We start from the raw sequence: 22,993 nt of genomic DNA, 5'->3' as shown, positions 1-22,993 counted from the left end.
GTTGATGTCTGCAATGACAAAGTCTTTGATGGTTGTTGGAAGTGATTTGAGAACATCATGTCCAGTGGAAAATAATGGAAAAGTACCTCACGCAAGCATGTTTTTTCCCCCCACCAGAATGCTGATTGACAGATTCTAAAATAATTTTGACAATCAAATTTTAGAAGCTATAGTAACGCTCCGTATATTTGAGGGGTTTTTATTATCTTTCTCAAAACAACTTCGGTTTTGGTTTCTAAGAACCCCCGAAAATAAATTCTACAAAGAGACACGCCTACGAAGTTCAGTTCAAACTTCAAGCCATCGGTTATGCTTTTGGCATGCGTGCCCATCTCACAGCAGCGGTGAAAAACCAAGTCAAGCAAATGAACTCTGAGCTTGCCGTTATTCCCGGAGGCTTGACTAAAGAACTCCAACCGCTCGCTGGACATCGGCATCAACTCGGCGTTCAAAGTAAAGTTGCGAACGGCATGGGAACAATGGATGATCGATGGCACACACAACTTTACAAAGAGTGAGAGGCAGCGCTGGGCGAGTTACGCCACAATTTGCGAATGGATTGTGGCTGCTTGGACGAACGTGTCTGCTTGCACTTTTGTTTGAGTTTTTGGCAAAGCCGGCATCATTTCTGTGGAGCCACATGGCAATGAGAGTGACTCTGACAACGAGAGGGAACGCGGCGTTTTTGATGGATTACCGGTACTTGCACAATTGTTCAATTCTGATACAGAGGATGAGGACTTTGATGGATTTCTGGGTGATGATTGATCGAAAAACGTGAGAACATTGTACGATGGCTAAATAAAATACAACGGAACTCAGTTTTGCTTCCGTAGCCTTTTTAAAAACGTGTTTTTACCTTGTATCTGTATGTCTTGGCATGCTACCGTATGCTTCAAGCTAACGTGTTTTTAGCGTGCGCGCATGCATGCCGTATGTTTAAGCTGGCGTATGTTTTACCACTTTAAAACTGCGCCCAATGATACAGTGTGTTTTGTCTATGTGTAAAATACAGAAATAGCACCCATTAATGAGACTGCGCCCAACCATACGGTGCGCCGAATGGTCGTGAAAATATGCTACTTCTACAGGAAATGTTTTAAGTCAGTGGAAGGGATAAGTTTATGTTAGAAGAATCTATGAGCAAAAATGTATCATGTTTAAAGTTTCATTTATTTGGGCACATCGAAGCGTTTGGGTGCATATTCAGCACCCACAAATGCCTACACACAAAGGCGCCGGCCACCTAGCCGGAGGGCTGTTGAAGTCCACAATTAGCACGTCAATACAGGTGGGCGACCACAGGGGAGAAAGCGAAACTCGGTCACAAAAGGGGAATGAATAATTCGGGAACAGCGGTTGAGCAACAAAAGACGAGTTGAGAACACTCGTCGCGCCCAGACGACATTGACCATCCGCAAAGTCTACAGCATGCTAATTCGATGTAGACCAGCCAGAAAAGGCGCCAATGTACTGGTGGTTCGAGGTTGAAAAACAGGTAACCAATCACTACTGAGGGGCCCGACCGGGGGTGCGGCATGCAAATATCGGGGACAGTGTTTTTCTTGTATTTTGCATGTTACAATAAAATGTTGAACTCGCGGAGACGGGACTTTGAGTGTGATCGCGGAGCAACAACCGTCGTTCGCTCTCAGAGGTCCGCTCCCGCCGATATTGAAGACAATTTTCCTGCCGAGTCGTTTCTTTAGCTTTGTCCGAGAAAATCTCTGACAGTTTAATACAACAAAAATAAAGATGAACTAGTGTCTGATAAGCTACAATTGGCTTCTGCTTGGTCAAATGCATTTGTTATTCATTCATTCATCTTCCGAGCCGCTTGATCCTCACTAGGGTCGCGGGGGGTGCTGGAGCCTATCCCAGCCGTCTTCGGGCAGTAGGCGGGGCACACCCTGAATCGGTTGCCAGCCAATCGCAGGGCACACAGAAACGAACAACCACTCGCACTCACACTCACATGCATTTGTTAATATAATGTATATTAGCAAAGTTAAAATTAGCAAAATCTGAGTTGAATTGAGTAAGTTCAAGTTCTGCTCCATCACAGAGCACTAACAAAACTTTGTGGTGGCCTAAAAAAAGTGCAGTCACTGAGGAAAAAGTCTCAAGACAGTTGTTGATGTTTCACATTATGGGCTGGAGGAAGTTTATGTTTCACTTTTTAGGCTTCCATTTTGTTGAACTCTAAATTCCATGCCTTTTGGAGTGTTCAACTTTGGAGGTTGTGTAGAGCCTGCTTGCACCTTAAAAAAAAACATATCGGTAATTCATGTTCTTGCATCAATAGTATAAGACTGCTTTCCGACGCTGGTCTCACATGTAATTTGAACTTGCTGCACACTGCCACTGAAAACCTAATGAGCCTTCTGACACTGACTTTATTTTACTGTGAATGAATTCCTTTTGCTAGTTGCAAAACCCAAAAGGCAGTGTACAGACAAATATATTGCTCTTACGGTTAGGGCTGGGTACCGAGCCCAAGGACTAAACTGGCTCCGGGGCTGAATTTTTAAAAAACTGTCATGTCGACAAGTTCAAGCTACCTTGCGACATTTACGTCGTTTTAGCTCTGTTGCTATGAACGTAGCAGCTGAGTGTTTTACTCTTGGCATGTCTGATCGGTTTACACTCAATGCAACAGTTCACACTAACATAAGGACGGGGGGGGGGGATGATGTCGCAACGCTGCTGTTCAATTCACGTCACAACTGCAATCAATCATAAAATGTCAGGGGGACACAAGCAAACTTAATGAACAAACTCATACAAAATGTCTCACCTCATCACATCACAGAAGTGCTGTTTGGAGCCCAACTGCATGTTCCATGTGTCTTCTTTTACATTAAATAATTGCATATGTCATATTTAACAATATAATAGTGATGGAATTATCTCTTTTTATTTAGTTTACATTAATGTCACTGTACTTGTAAGACACGAACATGTATTTATTTATTTATTTAAAGTGGTGTAAGTTCTGTGTTTTTGTGGTTTTCTGAAAATAAATAAATAACCCCACCTCCCCTAAAAAAAATACAGATAAGAATAGGCACCAGATCGATAAACAGTATCGTGAGTAACAATATTGATTAAAATCTTATCGATATCTATGCCAAATTACAATTTGAGTTTATGCGTCTGTGTGGGCAACAGAATGGGAGTGACCTCACAATTAAATTGTTCGTTGTGAGATTAGTATTCTATTTTAGGCAGAAAATGCTTTATATGTGTTTATGTATTTAACAGTTTTACCTGGTGTGGGGGGGGGTCATAAATATTAAAAACACATTTACATTGGTTGACCTTCACAGTTATTGTTTTCTTGATGTTTGTTTTCGTGCTAAAATCTCTGGTTTTATTGTGTGTGTGTAATTACATTACATTGCATTTCAATCCTGCCCATCTCCTAAAAGCCAGTTTTGAACCAGGGCCATCCAACAATCCCATTCTGGGTTCTTGATTTGGATGCGGAAAATTATACAGTAAATTTCTGTGTGGTGTTGACTTTGTTTTGAATAGTTTGGCGTTGTGTTACATGTTTTCCCTGTGCCCCTTTGTTCATGTCTTGTCAAGCCCATTAGGGTTTTCGTTTCTCCCTGTTATCAGCTCCGGTCCCTTGTGTGAACTGCGTGATCTGCTAGCTCCCTCCGGTCTTGTCCAGGTACACCTCGTGGTCTTAACAGTTGGCTTGTATTTAGTTCCCTAGTTTCTTTCAGTCATGTACAGTTCACTGTTTCCAGGAAAAATAAATACTTTTGGAGATTCCTGCACTCTATGCCTCCCTGAATTCCCCGCAGTTGCATCCTCCAACACCACGAAAATCTGGGGGGAAAAGAGAAAAAATATTGTTCACTTTTAATCTTGTACACGCACCAATGGCCAGTTATGCGCCTGGGGCTTCCAATGAAAGTACACTTTTATTATTGTTAGATTTTATGTTAAATGCGAAAAAGATATGGATGGGCGCAATGTCATACAGGCAACAACAACAAACCATTTTTGAATACACAAAATCACAACTGATAAAAAATAAAAAAAATGGTCAGTACAATGGCCTTTTCATTTTGCGCACGTTGCTGGAGAATCCGTTGAAATGCTCACAGGCCTCAGGTTGCTCACTGCTCGTGCTAATTGCTGTTGGATGACTAATTCCATGTATGGACATTAATGTTGTGTTCTTGTTTTATCAAAGAAGGATCATGCGTCGCCAAATTCAGAGGCTGTATTCCAACATAAGTGTGTTCTTTGTCGCGTCACCTCGCTGAATTGCACTGACCGACGTGAACAATCATGCAATCAACTGTTTGGAATCAGTCGGAAGTTGTTGTTTTTTTTTTTTATCCAAATGGAAAAACAAAAAACAAAACCAAAAAAAAAAAAACAAGCCAGAGCGCAATCAAACCTTCATCGGGGCCTCTCACATCGAAATCAAGCTGCCTGATGAGAGCTCGGAGAGCGCTTTACTCGCTTTTACTAATGATGTTTTTGTGTATTTGTACGCAAATCAGTTTTCACAAATAATTGGTTCCACTAATTGAAGTAGTCCTGCTGCTCGCCAGATGTAACATTGAAGAAACCTTTCATCTACATGTACACGACATACCAGGTTCACGCGTGCTCTCTGCAGTCCACTTTATTCACAACTACTTGTCGTAATGCAGGCAAAATTATCTGTCATCGTCTTCCATACGGCTATTATGAAGGGAGAATGTGGGTATCATTTTCATGCTTTGCATAGCTGCTTCGAGCCAAGCATAAATAATTCATTGTTTGCAACGGACAACAATGAATACCAATCGTTTAATATTGCCCGGCCCCAGTCATCAAGGCCTAGTTGGACGCCCGAGGTTCTTAACTTTACAGGTGCAAATATGTCAACAATATTCAACAGTTGACATCCAGATGAGGCTTTTAAAATGATTAAGAGAGTGTGTAAAATCACACAAGTACAAAAAGACCCCATCTTACTCATTCCGTATCCGTTTGAATGTTCCCTGAGAAGTCCAAGATAATTGGAGGACATACTCTGCTGTGTACAAGGTGTCCCAAAAGTCACAATACACTTCCTTTTTTCTCTTTTGTTTCAAGTATTATTCAGACAAACGTGAGCAAATGCTAGCCTGAACGTTGCAGTTTATGTAAGCACGTATTTGACATAAGAACAGCGTTGCAAAATTAGGGCTTTTCTGCCCCAACCGACTTCAGTTCGACGCCAGCGCTGACTTCACGCTGTTGATCGTCATAATATTCCACTTGAAGCCTTTGAAGGACCTCAAGCTATATAGCTTTCTCACGCTCCAAAGAATCCGCTGAATCCAGCTTTCGTTGATGCTGAGTTCCTGTGCAGCACTCCGGACAGACCTTCCATGGCTTTGCGCAAACACCTGATCTCGCAGTTTAGTGTTTTCTCGCATGAGAAGCGGGCCTTCCGCTGCATGGTTTGTTATGAACAGATCCTGTTTCGGGAAACCTGCCATAGATAGTGCAAATTATTTGAAGCGTTGGGATGGCCATAAATTTCACCAGCTACTGCTGAACTGCAGTCAGGGACACAAAAATATCTTGCCGCGCGGCAATTTTGGAATGCTCCTCTAGAGTCGATGTGGTTGCAGAAACTGCAAAACCTAAGGTGTCAAATGCTGATGGCCTCACATCTGTCCTAATGATACCTGAAATGAAAATAAAAGAGGAAGTGTAGAGAGGCTTTTGGGACACCCTGTACATTAACGGATCGGTGGACAATGGATAAGGGTTGGACGGATGGATTGCATGCCAAAATTTGGGTCGGCTGTGCATGATTGAACATTGATTCTATATTATGAAGTCATAAAAAATAGAAGCTGCCTCTGAATCACAATGGAGGCTGGATGGATTATATAATGAATAATGGTGAATCGAGTGGTATTCACCATGTGAGTCGTGCATCCTATTGCGGGGGTGCCACAGAACTTTGAAGGAGGCACGGTGTTTTCAGAAAAATAAAGCAAGATTTTTTTAAATATCTGCCAAACGTCAGTAATACAGCCAATTCTAGGACAGGGGATGCTCCAAATGTCTTATGTTCCCTGATGAATTTGAAATGGCCAATCACGTCTAAATTCCAGGCTAAAAATGGATTTAACATGATCATGAATGGATATGCCTCTTGCATCAAAGGTGGGTGGTTTAAACATTAGTGGGAAAATGTATGGTTGCTGGTGAGGGGTCACTTGACCATGCGGATAGGGCTGGCTGGATGAACAGATGGATGCATCATAGTCTCAATGATGGGTGGCCAGGTGGACTGTATGTGTAATTTCAAAGCACACATTGATTTGACAATTGCTTAAACCACTCAAGATGCACTCTGTATCAAGATCATGGATGGGTGAAGACAAAGGTGGGGCGATGGTAAATTAACTGCAAGGTAATCATTCAGTTTGGATGCGTGGACGGCTATAGATGGAAAGATTAATGGTTGCGGATGGGTAAATGATTGGGTGGGTGTTAGGCTTGAGCACTTGGTGGGTGAGTGTCAGCGTTGGGTGGGAATTAAGATAGATGGATTGGTGAGTGGGTGCAGTGATGGATGGACTACATCGCTGATAGTTTCATGACTTTTAGCCCCAAAGTTTACCAAAGTTGTTTCAATAAATAAGTCCAAACTGAACTGTCACCCTTCATGTGACATTATTGAGGAGTTTCTTTACATTCACATATATGAATCGTTATTTACTTTGTATGTATTGTCTTGTAGAGTTGCTCATTTGCCTGCGGTTATAATAGCCATCCTATAATCATTAAATTACTGAGTTAATCATAGATGACTTCCTCTCCATAGTGAAGTTTTAAGGACTGTTCCGAGAGTTTAACGAATTTATTCAGGACATAGTTCGAATTGGAGTAGTTGCTGATGACTAGATATACACAAAAAATAAATGCTACATTGTTTTTCCGATCCAGCAGTGCTGGTTCACCAAGGTTGGGCTAATTACCGTATTTTCACGACTATTCGACGCACCGTACGGTTAGGCGCAGTCTCATTAATGGGTGACATTTCTGTATTTTACACATAGACAAACCGCCCATCGTCTTAATGGGCGCAGTTTTACGGTGGTAAAACGTACGCCAGCTTAAACATACGGCATGCATGCGCGCACGCTAACACGTTAGCTTGAAGCATACGGTAGCATGCCAAGACATACAGATACAAGCTAAAAACACGTTTTCAAAAAGGCAACGAAAGCAGAACTGAGTTCGGGTGTGTTTTATTTCGCCATCGTACAATGTTCTCACGTTTTTCGATCAATCATCACCCAGAAATCCATCAAAGTCCTCATCCTCTGTATCAGAAGCAGAGGACTGCACATCCCAGTTGTCATTGAACGCATCACATGCTAGTGTGAGTTGCTACGCATTGCCGAGCGGAAAGAAGGAGCAGCAAAAGCAACGTCAACATTTCTCTCGTGTGAAGCTTTCCCACATTTGAAAGTAAAGAACAGAGCGAAACATGGTGGCAGCGCATGTGTGTGTAGAGAAAGAATTGAACAATTGTGCAAGTACCGTAATGCATCAAAAACGCGACGTTCCCTCTCGTTGTTGCGTATTGTGGCGTAACTCGCCCAGCGCTGCCTCTCACTCTTTGTAAAGTTGTGTTTGCCATCGATCATCCATTGTTCCCATGCCGTTCGCAACTTTACTTTGAACGCCCGGTTGATGCCGATGTCCAGCGGTTGGAGTTCTTTAGCCAAGCCTCCGGGAATAACGACAAACTCAGAGTTCATTTGCTTGACTTGGTTTTTCACCGCTGCTGTGAGATGGGCACGCATGCCAAAAGCATGTCTCTTTGTCGAATTTATTTTCGGGGGTTCTTAGAAACCAAAACCGGAGTTGTTTTGCAACAATGCACATTGCCACACTCTATACCGGTGTTGGTACCTGCTTGTGGCGTCCCTTTAGCGTCCACTTACACGCCCACCCTTCACCCATTGGCGGACTGCTCCCCAGCATGCCTGTCCTCTCTCACGTCTGCCTTCTCTCTCTCTCTCTCTCTCTCTCTCTCTCTCTCTCTCTCTCTCTCTCTCTCTCTCTCTCTCTCTCTCTCTCTCTCTCTCTCTCTCTCTCTCTCTCTCTCTCTCTCTCTCTCTCTCTCTCTCTCTCTCTCTCTCTCTCTCTCTCTCTCTCTCTCTCTCTCTCTCTCTCTCTCTCTCTCTCTCTCTCTCTCTCTCTCTCTCTCTCTCTCTCTCTCTCTCTCTCTCTCCCTCTCCCTCTCCATATATGTATATATACACGCCCACGCTTCCCTGATTGGCCGACTTCTTTCCCGCATGCCCGGCCACAGTCACTTCCGCCTTTTCTCTATATAAACAGCGTGTCGGCTGTCAGTCTGATTTTGGAACTCAGCGCATACAAAAGACGCTCCGCACAATAAGGCGTCCTGTCCATTTTGGAGAAAATTTAAGACTTTTAATGGCGCCTTATAGTCGTGAAAATACGGTACTGTATTTTCTGCACTACAAGGCTCGCCTTCAGTGAATGGCCCATTTTAAAACAGTTTTCTAATATAGGGTGCACCGCATTATAAGGCACAAATAAAAGCTACAATAGTGTCTGTGGTTACATCATGCATCCACTAGATGGAGCTACACTCTAGGAATACAATACAATGCAATACAGCTTTATAAATATCAAGCTGCAGCTGTAACAAAGTGCTTTACATAACATTTAAAATACCAAGAAATCAGAACATTGATCTATATATAAGGCGCATCGAAAAGTGCGCTATCGACTATTTTGAAAATTAACATGTTTTTAGGTGTGCCTTGTAGTACAGAAAAGATGGTATTTTGTCCCAGGAGATTGGGTTGAGGAGCTGAAGCTGGTCGCCTTTTTGGTCACAATTTTGTTGTACAGTATGCTGAGGTTGAAGTATATTTAACATAATATTCTTAGGAGATATGGCAGCTGGATGGCTGGATTGACACAGGTTTCGAGACCCTTTTCCATATTTGCCCAGCCATTGCTGATCCCAAGCTTGGAAAAAATGGATGGGTTGGATTAATAACGTCTAAACACTGTGTCAAATATGAATGGCTCATTGTGGAGACCCCTGACTGGGGAAAGTTGCGTCTTCATCTTAGAAAATGCTAGTACAGTAATAAAATATGTATTTTTTTACCACAGCTATGCTGATAACCTGGTGAACCCATTTTTTTGGTATGTAGTTTTAACTCCTCTGTATCGTCCGTCTTTACCTTTTGTTAGATCCAAATCTTGACCCAACGTGCTTCATCAATTCCTCACCCCAATGTGCTTGATAGAAATAACCCAGCATTAATTTGGTCCATTTGAATCCCAGTGCTGGGTTAGCCAGTTCACCCAATTTCAGCTACTTTTCACGCAGCACTTTAAAAGAGTGTATTATCCAAAATGATCATCAAATCCTTATTTTTAAAATATCTATAACAGAGGTGCACAATATTGGAAAAACATGTGATATGGGAGTTGGATATAGTGAGATTGATATTCTTGTGATTTTTAACACGCACCCAAAGACATTATGTTATTATTGAAATAGAGAAATATCATTTTTCATGTGGCAAAAAAAAGCAAAGATTGTTCATCTATTGGATGGCAATGCACATTCAAGGTTGCTTTGGACTTGCGTTGGACAAATTCGGATAAAAGCTAATAATTCCATATGAAATTTATTGCATGCCTTTACGGTGTGCATATTGTATGTGCCTTTATCAATATATTGTGCAGCCCTAGTCTACAATTCATGCATCACTTGATTAATGATGGGTTAATGTTACTGTACAGATTCACAGTTGGGGTTATAATTTCATTAAGGGTAAATACCAGTCAAATGTCAAATGCAGTCATCAATGTATTAAGATGGATTTTTTTTAAATAATCTACATTTTTTATATTTTCTGCATATAGCCTTTTTGTGAGCAGTCTACTTAATGCCATGTCCAGGCTGAGCATTTAGAGCTCCAATCACGGGTCATTAGCCCTAAGTGCAAGTGTGGATGCGTGTGGGACACATTGATGATGCAGAACAAATTGCTTGGATCAGTCTCAATCAATTTCCTTCATAGTCCAACCTTTCTCTGTGCCGAGCTGTGACACTACATCAACAGATCTTCATGTTTTCATGTAATCAGCACGTTATTTTTTGGGTGGATAAATATAAAAAAAAACATATACAGTACTTCTTCGTGTGTTTGGGTGCTTTCAACACATCCCTCTCTTCACATTTAATTAAAGACTGCGTTAAGACAACACACGATTTGTGACTTGTGGATCAAAGAATAACATGCTGTTGTTTCTTTGCAGACCGCAAATTCCACCCACACACGCCCCCAGAAACCTTACAGTCAATTTAAAAAACAACTTCAGTAGATTGTCACAACTGAGACAGGAAGAGATGAATTAATCCGAGGCTCCAACTTGTCATAACTATACAGCCATCTAACTGTCATACAGTCTCAATAGATGTATGGTCAATCAAACTAAAATATGGATAACTGCTCACCCTTGGAGGCCCACCGACGTACATGTAATTGAAAGGGAAACGGAAAGGATTTGCAAGCAAATTTGTCATTTAGTGGTATTTTATACATATTGCTGGAATGCATAAATCTCGTGTATTTTCTATATCATGTACGGAATAAGTGTGAGGCGGCCCGGTGGTCGACTGGTTAATATGTCGGCCTCACAGTGCCGAAGTGCAGGGTTCGATTCCGGCTTTGGCCTTCCTGTGTGGAGTTTGCATGTTCTCCACGTGCCTGCATGGTTTTTCTCCGGGTACTTCTGTTTCCTCCTACATTCCAAAAACATGCACGGCAGGTTAATCGAGCACTCTTAATTGTCTCTCGGTGTGAGTGTGAGGGTGAATGGTTGTTTATCTATGTGTGCCTTGTGATTGGCTGGCAACCAGTTCAGGGTGTACCCCACCTGCTCCCCCGAAGACAGCTAGGGATAGGACGCCCTGTGATCATATGCTCGTATTTTCCCATCATCACGCAGTCCCTCTTTGGTGTGGAGGCCACGGGACTTGCACCACTGGAGTATGGTCGTAGGGCGGCCGCAGGAATTGCGCAACCAAGGAAAACGCAAATCAGCGTCAACATCCCAATCCGAATCAGAAATTTTGCATGCGCATGTGCTGTATGTGCACGCGTGCGTGTCCACATGTGTGTGCACAAGTGTGTGTGTGTCCCCTCCACCCTGCACTTAATGCATTTTTTTTGTGTGTGTGATGCAAAATGAAGAAATTGCCCTTATGCAAGGGCACACAACATGTCTTACACCACATTTTGATTTCACTCTGCTTGCCTTTGCAAGTGAAGGTGTCGACCTTCACTGCAGTGTGGCTTTAGTGGTCTGCGGCACTTGTTCAGGTTTGTGCTTGTAGAATGGCCGTGCAAGCTGAATCGGAAGCTTTAAATGAGGCACGCAATGTTCGTGCACCCGGAGCCTCTTTTGATAGCTGTTGCTTCTTTTAGTATGGACAAAGCATCCTGCTTTCAGCAACTCCATCTCCTGCTCCGTCTTGCTTGGTGGAAGATTTTCTTCTCAAGGGTGAACTGTTTTGATTTTGCCATCACTACTGGCTCTCTACTAACTCCACACTAAGATTAAGATATACTTTATTTGTCCCGCAATGGGGAAATTTACAGTCAGAGTTCAGAAAGGAAAACACTGGGTAGGGAGAGGGAAAAAAAACCCACGATCGAACTATCCTCTTCTGAGGATAATTTAAATCCAGGATAAAAAAAAGACCTAAGCACATAAATAAGCATATGACAGTTACAACAAGTCACTAGATATAACATGTACTACTGCACACAACTCAAAACTACTCCACAACTCTCCCCATGCATCCCTCCCTCTCGATTTCTACTTCTTCTGTAGTGTCATCCCGGCTAATCCCTTATACCCGCTACGGCCTGCTGGACAGATTTTCAATGATTTACAATCTAGACAATCCTGATCCAGAGTCAGTGGCTGCATCAGACGCTTCTGCACTCTCTGACAGAAATAAATGTAAAATATGTATAAATACGTCATGGTTTTTCAAGACGTATTTATGGGGAAGAAAAGAAAACGCGCATGAGTGGATCACACATGGATCGTTCTGTCCTTTTCTGCAGAGACATCTTTATGTAGGATGCAAGTGTGGCGCATTGAGAAGACCTCTTTGATTGGCAGCAGATCGCTTCCACTATGTTCACACCCAAAACAGTGCAAACCATCTTTTTTTTTAAACACGCCGACTCATCCTTATCTGAAAAACACCCGGTCTAACGACTCCATGCAGATATTCAGAAAGCAGAGTCCTTAATTGTGAACAAAAAATACTGCTTTGGTGTTTTTTGAAGGGCCCAGACTGGGTTGTTGGAATTTCAGGTCATTTCTGAATTGAATATATTGTATGCATACATATACATATACATATACATATACAGTACATATTGAATATGCAATAATCACAAGTGCCCTTGGTTGTCTGTTGTTACTATTAGTTTATTTATTTTATTTAACATATTTACATATTTATGTCTTATGTAATTTTATGTAAATTTTAACTGCGTGTGTTCAATGCACGACATGTTTGCATTGTAGTTGAGAGAGGAAAGTAATTTCATCTGTGCTGTATGTTACACATAGACCAGATTTGGCAATAAAAACTGACTTGACTTGATTTCAATGGGTAAAATAAATGTGTTATGATTAAATTTAGGTATGAGGTTAGTCACGGAACAAATTCAGCTTGTAAGTAAAGGTACCAGTGCACAAGTAAATCCTGTGACTCATGATGAGCAGATGTCCACAGGTTTTGTAGGTTTTGTTCATTGTCATTTTTTTGACCCAGTTGACGGAAGCTTTACCGAGGTGTGCATCAGCCAAAGCTATTAAGTGATCTGCTGGAGCGAGGTGCTTCAGTTTTTCGCTTCAGCGATGCTTCGCCTGCCGTTGTCTCGGGGCCGACTAAGTTCATTTCTTGCAAGACAAGCCCGGACACGCTATATGCCGACACGCTCGACAAATAACAAACATGAATACCGCACATTTTCCGAGTCTATTGTTCAAGGAATCCAGATGAAGCACCCGCTCTGAAGAGCTGTTTGTCTTGAGATGCACGTTGCGTGCCTTATAAAGCCTCTGCAGGCCTCATCCATCACTCTTGTAAAGCCTCGTGATCTTTTTTATTGTTGTTGTTGTTGTTGATTTTTTTTGATTACCGCTCCCGCTCAGCGGTATATCAGATTGGATGACTCAGTGGCATCGTGACTTCATATCAAAGAGGAATGGAAAATGTAACGCTGATCCCTCTTCAATACCTGCCTTCACCTGCTTCTTCCATTATTCATGGTCATATTTAAGGCTGGGATATAAAGGTGGTATTTACATCCAGGGTGACAGACGGGAATGGTGGCCCTCTGTGATTTACGTGCCTGACATGAATGGCCGGACACAAAACCGCATTTCCTTTTAGAGAACACACTTGAGTTTCCCCTTAAGACCAAGAAAACACACATACACCAGGGAACTTCAATAGAACTTTGAAGGAGACGACATCTTTTTCTAATGCAGTGGTTCCCAAGCCATGAGTGGGAACCCATCATAAGTCACGTTTTTTTATGTTTTTATTTTTTTTTTACATGGGTCTCCAAATGTCGAGAGTAAAATGACATGAACTGTTTCCTTTTTCAAGCAGGCAGACACATTTTTGTCAAGGTGCATTTTAATTCATGGCTGTTGTAGTGATTTCAGTCATGCCGAAAACCTTTTCTAATTTTGATCCAATTAATGCAATAGCAAGAAGTAGAAGAGGTCATATTCTACTCTGATTTGATATTATCACATTGTGAACTTGAAATGTCTATAAAATGTATATTGATTTGACCAGACCGAAGTCATGGCTGTGGATAACATACAGTATTGTACAGCCCACTCATTCCATTCTTTAATCATTCACAAGGGTCGATGGCGGCAGGTTGGTTGATCGAAAAGTCGATCTTCGGTCCAAAAAGTTTGGGCACCCCTGGTTTAAAGAGTATGAAGGGCAAAACTGAACAAAACAAATATTGTGGGTGGTTCTTCAATGCATCACTGGTGATAAATGGAGAATGACTGCATGTCAGTGCTGCCATTTTATTTATTTATTTATTTTTACTGCCTGGGAAACTCACCGATAGGTTTGTCCCCCCCTTTTGGAGCCTGACCCACCAATTGAAACTCACTGTGCTATAGGACAGTGAATGATTTCTCAGCATGTTAAAAAAAAAAAAAGAATAAATGAATAGAATACATGATATTATTAAAAACAGACACATTCCCTGTGACAATGTACTGTGTCTAGTAGTCCTAGCATTTGTGCTCGTGAGTAAGTGGATGCAATTGTGTCCTCATTGCGCTTGATGTTTATTTTACACTCAATCAAAATCAAAACTTGCTTGACGCTTTTTAATTCGCCAAGCGCAGCAAGTGATATTCAGAAATGGCATCAATGCTTCTACATTTCTCCATGTGTAAGAACTCAATAACTCTAATGGGCATTGTATGAAATAGCTTGGGCCTTTGGGGAAATTAAGACAGGATTATAGCAAGGGAGGGATAAAAGTGCAGCAGGTGTAAAGTTGGTGATCATACACAAACTCGGATGTGTCCCCACCCACAACACAACATTCATTGTCGGGGTGTGTCTGGGGACCTTATCAGTCCACGGAGCGCATGGCTCACTGTCGTTGTCTCGACAGGCGAGTTGATTGAGGGAAGGCCTGGCTTCTCAGATAAGGCCTTCCGCTCGCCTCCCTGCAGGCTGCCAAGCTCCCGTTCTGCTGCAGGAGCCGTTTAAAAAAAGGTCCCCCAACTATTCGACATCCTTACTTCTACTGGTAACAAGATGGAATCCGTGCCTGAGGTAGATAAATGATTGAGAAGACGGGGAAATGGAAGGTAGCAGGTAAACAAAACGGGAAGAAAGGAGGGAGATGAGGACAAGGGGATGGGAAATCGATGGACGTTCAATGGAGAACATTGTTAGGCATTTTTCAAAGTAGTTAAGTACAGTCGAACCCCGTTTCAACGCACTCCGTTTGCAACCCCTGTAACGTTCACATTTCAAAGTCCCTCTTTCACGTGATTCATTTTCCATTTGCCAATTTAGCTTACAACAAACACTTTTATAAGGTAAACTACATTCAAATGACCAGATTTTCCCCACAAAACAGTGAAAAGCCCTTTGCTACAACGAATCGTGTAGAGTAAACTACGGCCGCAATAAAGGCAATTCAATTCAATTCAACATTGTTTATGAACAAAATGTACAGTGCGCAATTCCCCTCCGTTGCTGAGCAACGCTGCGGATCGACTTGGTACATTGTTGTACTTCCTGCCGTAGCTCACGGAGGTACACACGGTCCTGAGCACATGGTCTGAAAACATGTCTGGTGAACGGAAGAAAATCTCGTTGTCTGTGAAGGCTGGAATTGTCTGTCACTTTCGAAAGGGAGTCTCCTCCCAGACATCAGCGGCACTGACAGTTGATTATAGCGGGGAACATTTGCTGTCGAATTTTTTTCAGAAATGAAGCAAGAGTGCTACAGTTGTTTCTTTCATGTCTGATAAAAGCATTTTTGTTCTTCGTATACACGTATTTGTAATTGGCATGTGTATACTGAAGTGTAATTTGGAATTCCCTCTCTATTCCTGTAGGTGGCCTTAGAATTAACTATCTGAGGTACACCCAATTACTTATTTGGTTAATTGTATGGATGCTTGGGTGACTGTCACAGGACAGGACCCCAATAGTCAGCCATTGAATCAGGCTTTGTTCAGGCAAGCAGTGCTGGGGGGTTGTCCGTCTGATGTGCAGAAAATGATGACTAACTCTCCCACTCTCCCCACTTCAGATGACGTGAATTCGCGAACTCATTTCCTATATTATGTGCAACAATCTCGAATGAGAGCCGAGGAAGAGACTGAGAAAACATCCAAGCTACAAAACGACTTTTTGAATTCACAAATACAAGAGGCTAAGAGAGCCTCCAGTAATGCATGCAAAAAAGAGAAACTTGGGAGATCTAATCAAATGTCAATCAGTGTCTCGCAACAGGCTCCACCACGGCTGATCACACCCACACCGCAGCTCCAAGCCACACCTCAACATTACGGCCTGCCCACAAGGCAGGGCCGAGACGCATGGCTGGGGGGAGGTCTGAGACGGGAAGGTGGGCGTGGACGAGGAAGTCACAGGAGCCAAGCTGGCTGTTTCATTTGTGGTGATGTGAATCATTGGACAAGGAAATGCCCGCACCGCCGGCACCCACCTGTTCATCAATCAGGCTATGATCAACAAGCTCTGACTCCCCCTCCGCAAAACCAACAACAATGACAGGATACGGCACCCCCACATGGACAATACCCATCTGCTCCATGGGTACCTGAATCCCCAACAATAGGGATCACTGCTGGCCTCACTGAAAGACTGTCATGAACTTGAACATGCTGGACCACACTTGCTCCCAATGCCTGCTGATACAAGGCTGACTGTTGCTAAAGTCAGCCGATGACCCACCACTGAACTCTGTCTTCCAACAGTATCGGCTTTGGTCTCCTTAGACTTCCTCCATATGACCTTACCATCCGCTGATCGGTCCTTCCCACTGCACAATGCTTTTGACAATCTAGAGATTGAAATTTATCGCATGGCCTGGTTGGGTGAAACACAAGGCAATTTGTTTAATGTTCCCTCCTCCTCAATTATTGTAGGTCCTGAAGGGTGTGGCAGCCAGAGTGGACCTGTCAGAGGATCTCATCTCATTGACTGGTATCTAGGCCTGACATGGCCGCGCCGCTCATACTTTTTTGCCGTCTACTCAAATATCCAAAAATTCTCATTCGTACACCTTTTTTGTAATCGATTTAGCTAAGGTTTTTCCATATACCACTTTCAGAATCATATAGGGAATTTTCTCATTCTCTCACCTTGGAGTTAAATTTTACCACACTCGGTTGCCCCATGTATTCGATTTTGTCTTCTGGAATTTTTATCCAAGTGCTTAAACAGCTACTCTACTCTTTCCGACATACGGATGGCGTTGTGCTTATTCGGTATAGTAATGCATCATCTAAGATTTGTTGTTTGGATGCCACGTGGTGGCTCCTTTGACGTTTGGCTTTTTGCGGTTTCAAACTATCGCATGTGAAAATTACAATGCACACTGCCTCTATATTTTTGGGGAGACTGAACACATCAGAAGGTACAGCGATGCCGGTTTCTTTTGTGCAGCCTGGTCTAGCTGATTTACTTAGATGTTTCTGAAAAAGAAGTTTCTGTTTCTGTAGTTCTTCTTCAGAAAAGAGAGGGGAACGTGAACAACAGGGAAGTAAAAGACTAATTTTGATGAATTTTGACATACGTCAGCATGCAATTGGACCCAATTGAACAAAAAACATTCAGCATGCATCAGATATGCGGCAGCATGAGGCAAATGGTTACAATAAAAAAATTTTAAAACTGCCACAGGAACATCGATTCAACATAGCGTGAAGAAAAAAAAAAAAAAAAAAAACTTAGAGAGGCTCTGCTAAAACCAAAAGAAGTAGTTATTAAATGCAGGACACATATTAGAAGGATTTTTCCCACATAAAAGCAGGAAATGACAAAGCAGACTAGATGACTAAAGAGACTGCAGAAGACGACTTGATCTTTAGTGATGGAAGTGGAATCAAAAATGGGAAGTTGTATGTTTTCCAAACTAACAACCTTATTTCAGACCAAGAGAGGGTATCCCGGAGGAGAAGAACTAACCGGGTGGCCAGGGATGAGACTGGTTTGTATCGGCATGAAATTGATGGACGTCCAGTCCTGTCGGCAACTAAATTGAAGACTCCAATTCGGGAGGCATGGGTTTTTTCATCTGCAATTCAAGGTAAGCTCGAACCAACGTATCAGAGGCTTATATCAAAAACTCAGATGGTGATGACCTGAGGGAAATCGGATTGGGATGAGGCGCTACCACTTGCGCTTTCACCATGAGGTCCACCGTTAAGTCCACCACGGGTTATATCCCGACTCCTAATGGCCCCATGAGAGAACTAGTGGTGGATTTTGTCGACATGATACAACCTGTCGAAGGGAAAAGATATATGTTGGTGGTCGTAGACCGGTTTTCAAGATGGCCGGAGGCCTGTCCAACTAAACGGAAAGATGCTCAGTCTGTGGCCAAGTTTCTGTGCCGCGAAGTTATCAGCAGATGGGGTCTGCCGGATAGGATTTCTTCAGATAACGGGAGAGAGTTTGTGGATAAAACGGTCAAAATCATAATGCAAAAATTGGGAATTAAACAGCGGCTCGGAGCAGTGTATCATCCACAAAGCCAAGGCATTTGTGAAAAAATGAACGGCGTCATAAAAAATCGAATTTCCAAAATTTGTCAACATACAGGCTTGAATTGGATAGCTGCCTTACCACTGGCACTGATGGTTTGCCGGTCGAGTGAACTACGCGATTTGCATTTGACCCCACATGAATTAGTAACCGGTAGACGCATGCCTTCGCCGTGTTTGCGTACCAGTGGGAAAGGCCCAAGCCTGTCAATTTTGGAGGACGAAATGAAAGCCTATGTCAAACATTTAACCAAGATACATAGGAATGTGATCCACCGTATGTTGTTGCCCGGCCCGCGACCAGTTTACCATCGTTATTGTGTCAAAGTTGCATGTGTTTTGCGTTGAGTGCCATTGTCATCACGCGATACTGGCAGGAGTTCTTATTCGTTCCAGAACCTCTGAATGCTGACCGGGGCCGTGCAAGGGACTCTATGGACAGTGACCTGGACATAAGGACTTTGTATGGACAGCAAGCCCTGGGCAGTGATACCCAGCACGTTCTATCGCTGAAGATTCGGGGAATGGACTCTGCCTCGGCACGCACTTGCACATGAAGAAGGGGGGCGACATTTAGGGGGCTTGTTTTGATAGCATGTTTTGATACCTCATTACTATATACCTCATTGTTTAATCCAATATTTTTACCTCATTTTGTTACCTGCTGGCCGGCTGATCATGTGACGGTACAATTCCACTGTTTGGTGATAGGGGGACATGTCATTCCATTTTCACACTGTTCGGTGAGCTCATACTGTTGTGTGGATTGTAATGTGCCAGGGCTCCTTACACCTGGTGGACACCAGGTGAAGGGAACCACTGGGGATGGTAGAAAGGGCCTTCCTCTTTGTCCTTGTCATTAGACTGGCGAGGTTTTTTTCTTGAGGAGGGGCCGGCGGCTTTTTGGGGCTTCTAACGGGCCACACCAAATTCATTACTTCGCAATTTGTCACCGTTGTAAGGGTATTACGTAAGGGGGGTGGTATCGTCGTTTGAATTATGCGGACTTCAATTTTCTTTGTTTGTGGTTCCTGAGAGGCCTCAGATTGTTGTCAGGGAGTAATTGGCTAACTAAATAGTTTGAGCTTTCCTAGTTAAAATAACCTTAAGTAGCATGCCTTGAGCGTGATTTAGGCTGAAGATTTTGGGCCAAATTGTAGACGTGAGCATATATAAAATTTGATTGGGGAAAGATGTTTGGACCTTTACCGATGTTATCTTTTGTTAGACCGTTTCCGGGACTACTATTTTGTCCCGGAAGGGGGGAATGAAGTGTAATTTGGAATTCCCTCTCTATTCCTGTAGGTGGCCTTAGAATGTCCACTTGGCGTCAGTAACACGATTCTATTCTATATTTGCTGGTCAGGGAGAATCCAGTTTCAGCAGTGTGTGCAATCCTATAATAGGGTAAAGTGGCTGTTGTCATCCATCACCAACAGCGCTGGTCAAGATCTCCTTTTTTAGGACTGAAGTAAACTAGTAGATTGAAAACCGCAGCTGGGGCACAAAGCCATGACATCAGCGCCTTGCCAGGTATAAAAGATACGGGTCTGACAGGGGGAGGGGGATTTTTTACATCCATGCCTTGGGCCACTCAACTTTTTGGAAAGACTTTACTCTGACATTGGTAGAATAAAATCTTTTCCCAATCAGCCGTGGTCCCTGAAGTGCTCATTCGTCGGGAAACAGCCACCAATCACCGAGTGTTTTTTGAAGACCAGCGAAGCAGCAAAAACCATATACCACAATAGTGTATTACATCCATAAATGTTCACACTGAATTAATCATCGTAGTTGGCGGCTATTTAATTGCGGAACCCTCCACTCCAACTTTCCCTCATGTGTCTCTGTTATGTGGGAAGCACACAAAACAAAGCATACAGTATTAGATAACTCCGTCACAGTCAAGTGCGCTCCTTGGCTTATGGGCTCGCAAATACAGTAAACAGTTAACTTTCCCTTAAGTGTTTAGCAATGACGGGGCCGATTTAATGTACATAAAAGCGGCTGAATTTTATTGCCTGCAGGACATTCAACCACCACTGGGGTCACCGCATTGTTTTGTTTTGAGGGTTTTTTCTTCACTAAATTTAAAAAGGCTAAATGGACGAAAAACCTCTGAAATCGGTCATTAATTAGAGGGCTGCTACAGTTTTGAGTTTGTTTTTGAAGCTTCGAGGTTAAGAACAGCACTTTCTATGCAGCGATGGCTGTTCGAAAGTGCTCTATAAATACTGTTGACTTGACTTGATTTGACAATGCAGTTTTATGAAAATCGGGGAATTGGGAGGAATATGTCATAGGAAAACTAACTACGGTGGAAAGAATTGCAAAGAATTGGAATATAATAGGATCAAATATGAAAACAATAATAGCAATTAATTCATCTTGGGATGAGACAGTGTTAACTTTCTAAAAAATTGAACATTGGGCTCCTTGTCTCACTTGACCCCTTATAAACTCAATTTCAAGTACCAATTTGCTTTTGAACACTGGTCATTTTCACTCACTGATTGTCCTCTGAATAAATGAGCTGTGAGGAGTTCATCCTGATCTGAAGCTCGCGGCCGAACTGGCCAAGTTGAGAAGACAGGAGGTGGCAGGAAGAAGTTGGAAAGAGAAAAATGAAAAAAAGAAAAGACAAGAAGGGAAAATGGGGTCTCGCGTCATACGCGGGTGCGGTGCATCTGGCTGTTGAAGTCTCTGGCCCTCTTCTGCGGTGCACTGAAGGGAGCTCTGGTTGTGATCGAGAGGTCGACAAGTTTGTCGGGCTTGGTAGCAGTGTACCCCGAGTCTTTGTCCTTGCAATGTATACACACGAAACGCTGGGTGATCTGAGGTCGCAGTGGCAATCACAGTGTGCTATTGTCAATATGACAAGCCAGTCTACCATCAAAATGATCAAATGGCTCCTCTATAATGCTGCTTCAGGGGAACGTCACTAGATTTCTACATTTCCAGCCTATGTCAATGACATCCATGATTCTTTTAGAGTCATCCTGGCTTGCTGCATTGAAAATACAGTCGCAATAACTCTAACTGCCCCAGGTGGAGAAATTTGATGCGTCTTAGAACAAGAAAAGTGGAGCTGCAGTAAAACTGAATTCTGTTTTGTATTGAATTAGCTTCCGCCCGCCCGTCCTGTGGAAATATTGGCCATGTAGTTGTGCAGAAGCCATTCAAATGACAGTTGGAGGCAGAAAATACTTATTTTCAGACTGGGTTCTGGTTCAGAGCAAGCTATAACTATAAAACATCTAAGTGATGTAATAGGGAAAGACAGAGTGAAATTGGATGGAAAATAGAAAGCAGGGGCCTGAAGGAGAATCCTAATTGTCTTTCACGAGACTTTTCTAAAACGTTTTCCCTCTGTAAAAAAAGAAAAAAGTACGATCAAACAAAAATCTTAGCTGTCGTGCCAATGACAGGACTTTGCTAGGTAAATACCAAACTACCTTTTTCATTGACAAACAACCCCATAAACAGCCTCAAAATGGTTCCCAGGAGTAAACTCACCAAGAGTTGCAGTTTTTCCATTGCAGTGTCAGAAGGTCTATGTATGCGCGATGTATGTAAGTACCGGTAGTTTGCGAGGGTTGAGGTCAGTCGCTTGATGTGCGGCGGCCTGAGAAGATTGCAATCTTAGTAGATCACGCTGAACATGCACGGACAGGAACAGCGCTGGGAGTCCATTAGAGTGACCATGCAATTTAGCGCAAGCCATTTGGGCTCTTAGTAAATCCGGCCCGTGTTGCAGCTATTTTGCCCCAAGCTACAGCGCATGCATAATGAAGTCTCCCTCTTCTCTCCGAGTTGTGATGATTTCTAAACAATGCAAAATTGCGACCTTTTTGGATGAAATAAATATGGCACAGGCTGAATTCCAATCAGCCAGGTAATCAATTAAAAGGTCAGGCGAAACAACAATCATCGACGGGAAAGAGCAACATGGCGTTATGGCATACATTTAGTTGAGTTGAATAATTAATATTACACAAAATGCCATCATTTTCACTGGAAAAACCAGCATTGTAAAACACAGTAAATGTCAACCCAGCTGCACATTTAATTCATGACGGCTTAAAGAAAATAAACACGGGCAGCTGTTACGTTGCAGGAATTTGACACGTCCTTTCAGCTCGCGGGAGATCACCCTAGCGCTCACTGTGAGTGTGGTGGGAAAAATGGAGTTACAGTGGTGGATCGGACCACCTGGCCCTGCCACACTGTCAGCGCACGCATACCTGGGACTGTCATTTTCAACCACCAGAGCTTGGTATCACTGACAAGGAGATCCAGAGGGTAGCCACTCTGCGTGAAGCTGAGGACAAGTGGGAGGGGAAAAATTCAGATGACCTGCTGTCTCGTTCCAGTAAGCTTTTCTAAAAACAGTGACAGTGTTTTTTTTTCCTCTTAACTTCCTGGCACCTCAATGACCAAAGAAAAACAGGAAGCAGAAGTGGGATTCATTTCTCCAATGATTTTGGAACATCATAGTCTTGATATTACCTGGCATCATAACCTTCTACGACTGATCGAAATCATATGGGCAGGTTTGAGATGGTTTTCCAATAATGTGAATTTTAGATCA

The 22,993-nt window shown here is 42.8% G+C and overlaps 1 protein-coding gene across 1 annotated transcript in view; it reads left to right on the top strand.

Moving 5' to 3' along the window:
- LOC127598188 (uncharacterized) overlaps positions 1-22,788 on the top strand; it is a 34,066-nt gene extending 11,278 nt beyond the window's left edge. Inside the window, exon 3 of the mRNA XM_052061867.1 lies at positions 22,673-22,788. Coding sequence (XP_051917827.1) covers positions 22,673-22,788 — 116 coding nt within the window. The remainder of the gene's footprint in view (positions 1-22,672) is intronic.
- The last annotated feature ends 205 nt before the right edge of the window (positions 22,789-22,993 follow it).

Source organism: Hippocampus zosterae, chromosome 1 (assembly GCF_025434085.1).
Source record: "Hippocampus zosterae strain Florida chromosome 1, ASM2543408v3, whole genome shotgun sequence".
NCBI classification, from domain to species: Eukaryota; Metazoa; Chordata; class Actinopteri; order Syngnathiformes; family Syngnathidae; genus Hippocampus; species Hippocampus zosterae.
This window is presented reverse-complemented; position numbering and strand designations above follow the sequence as displayed.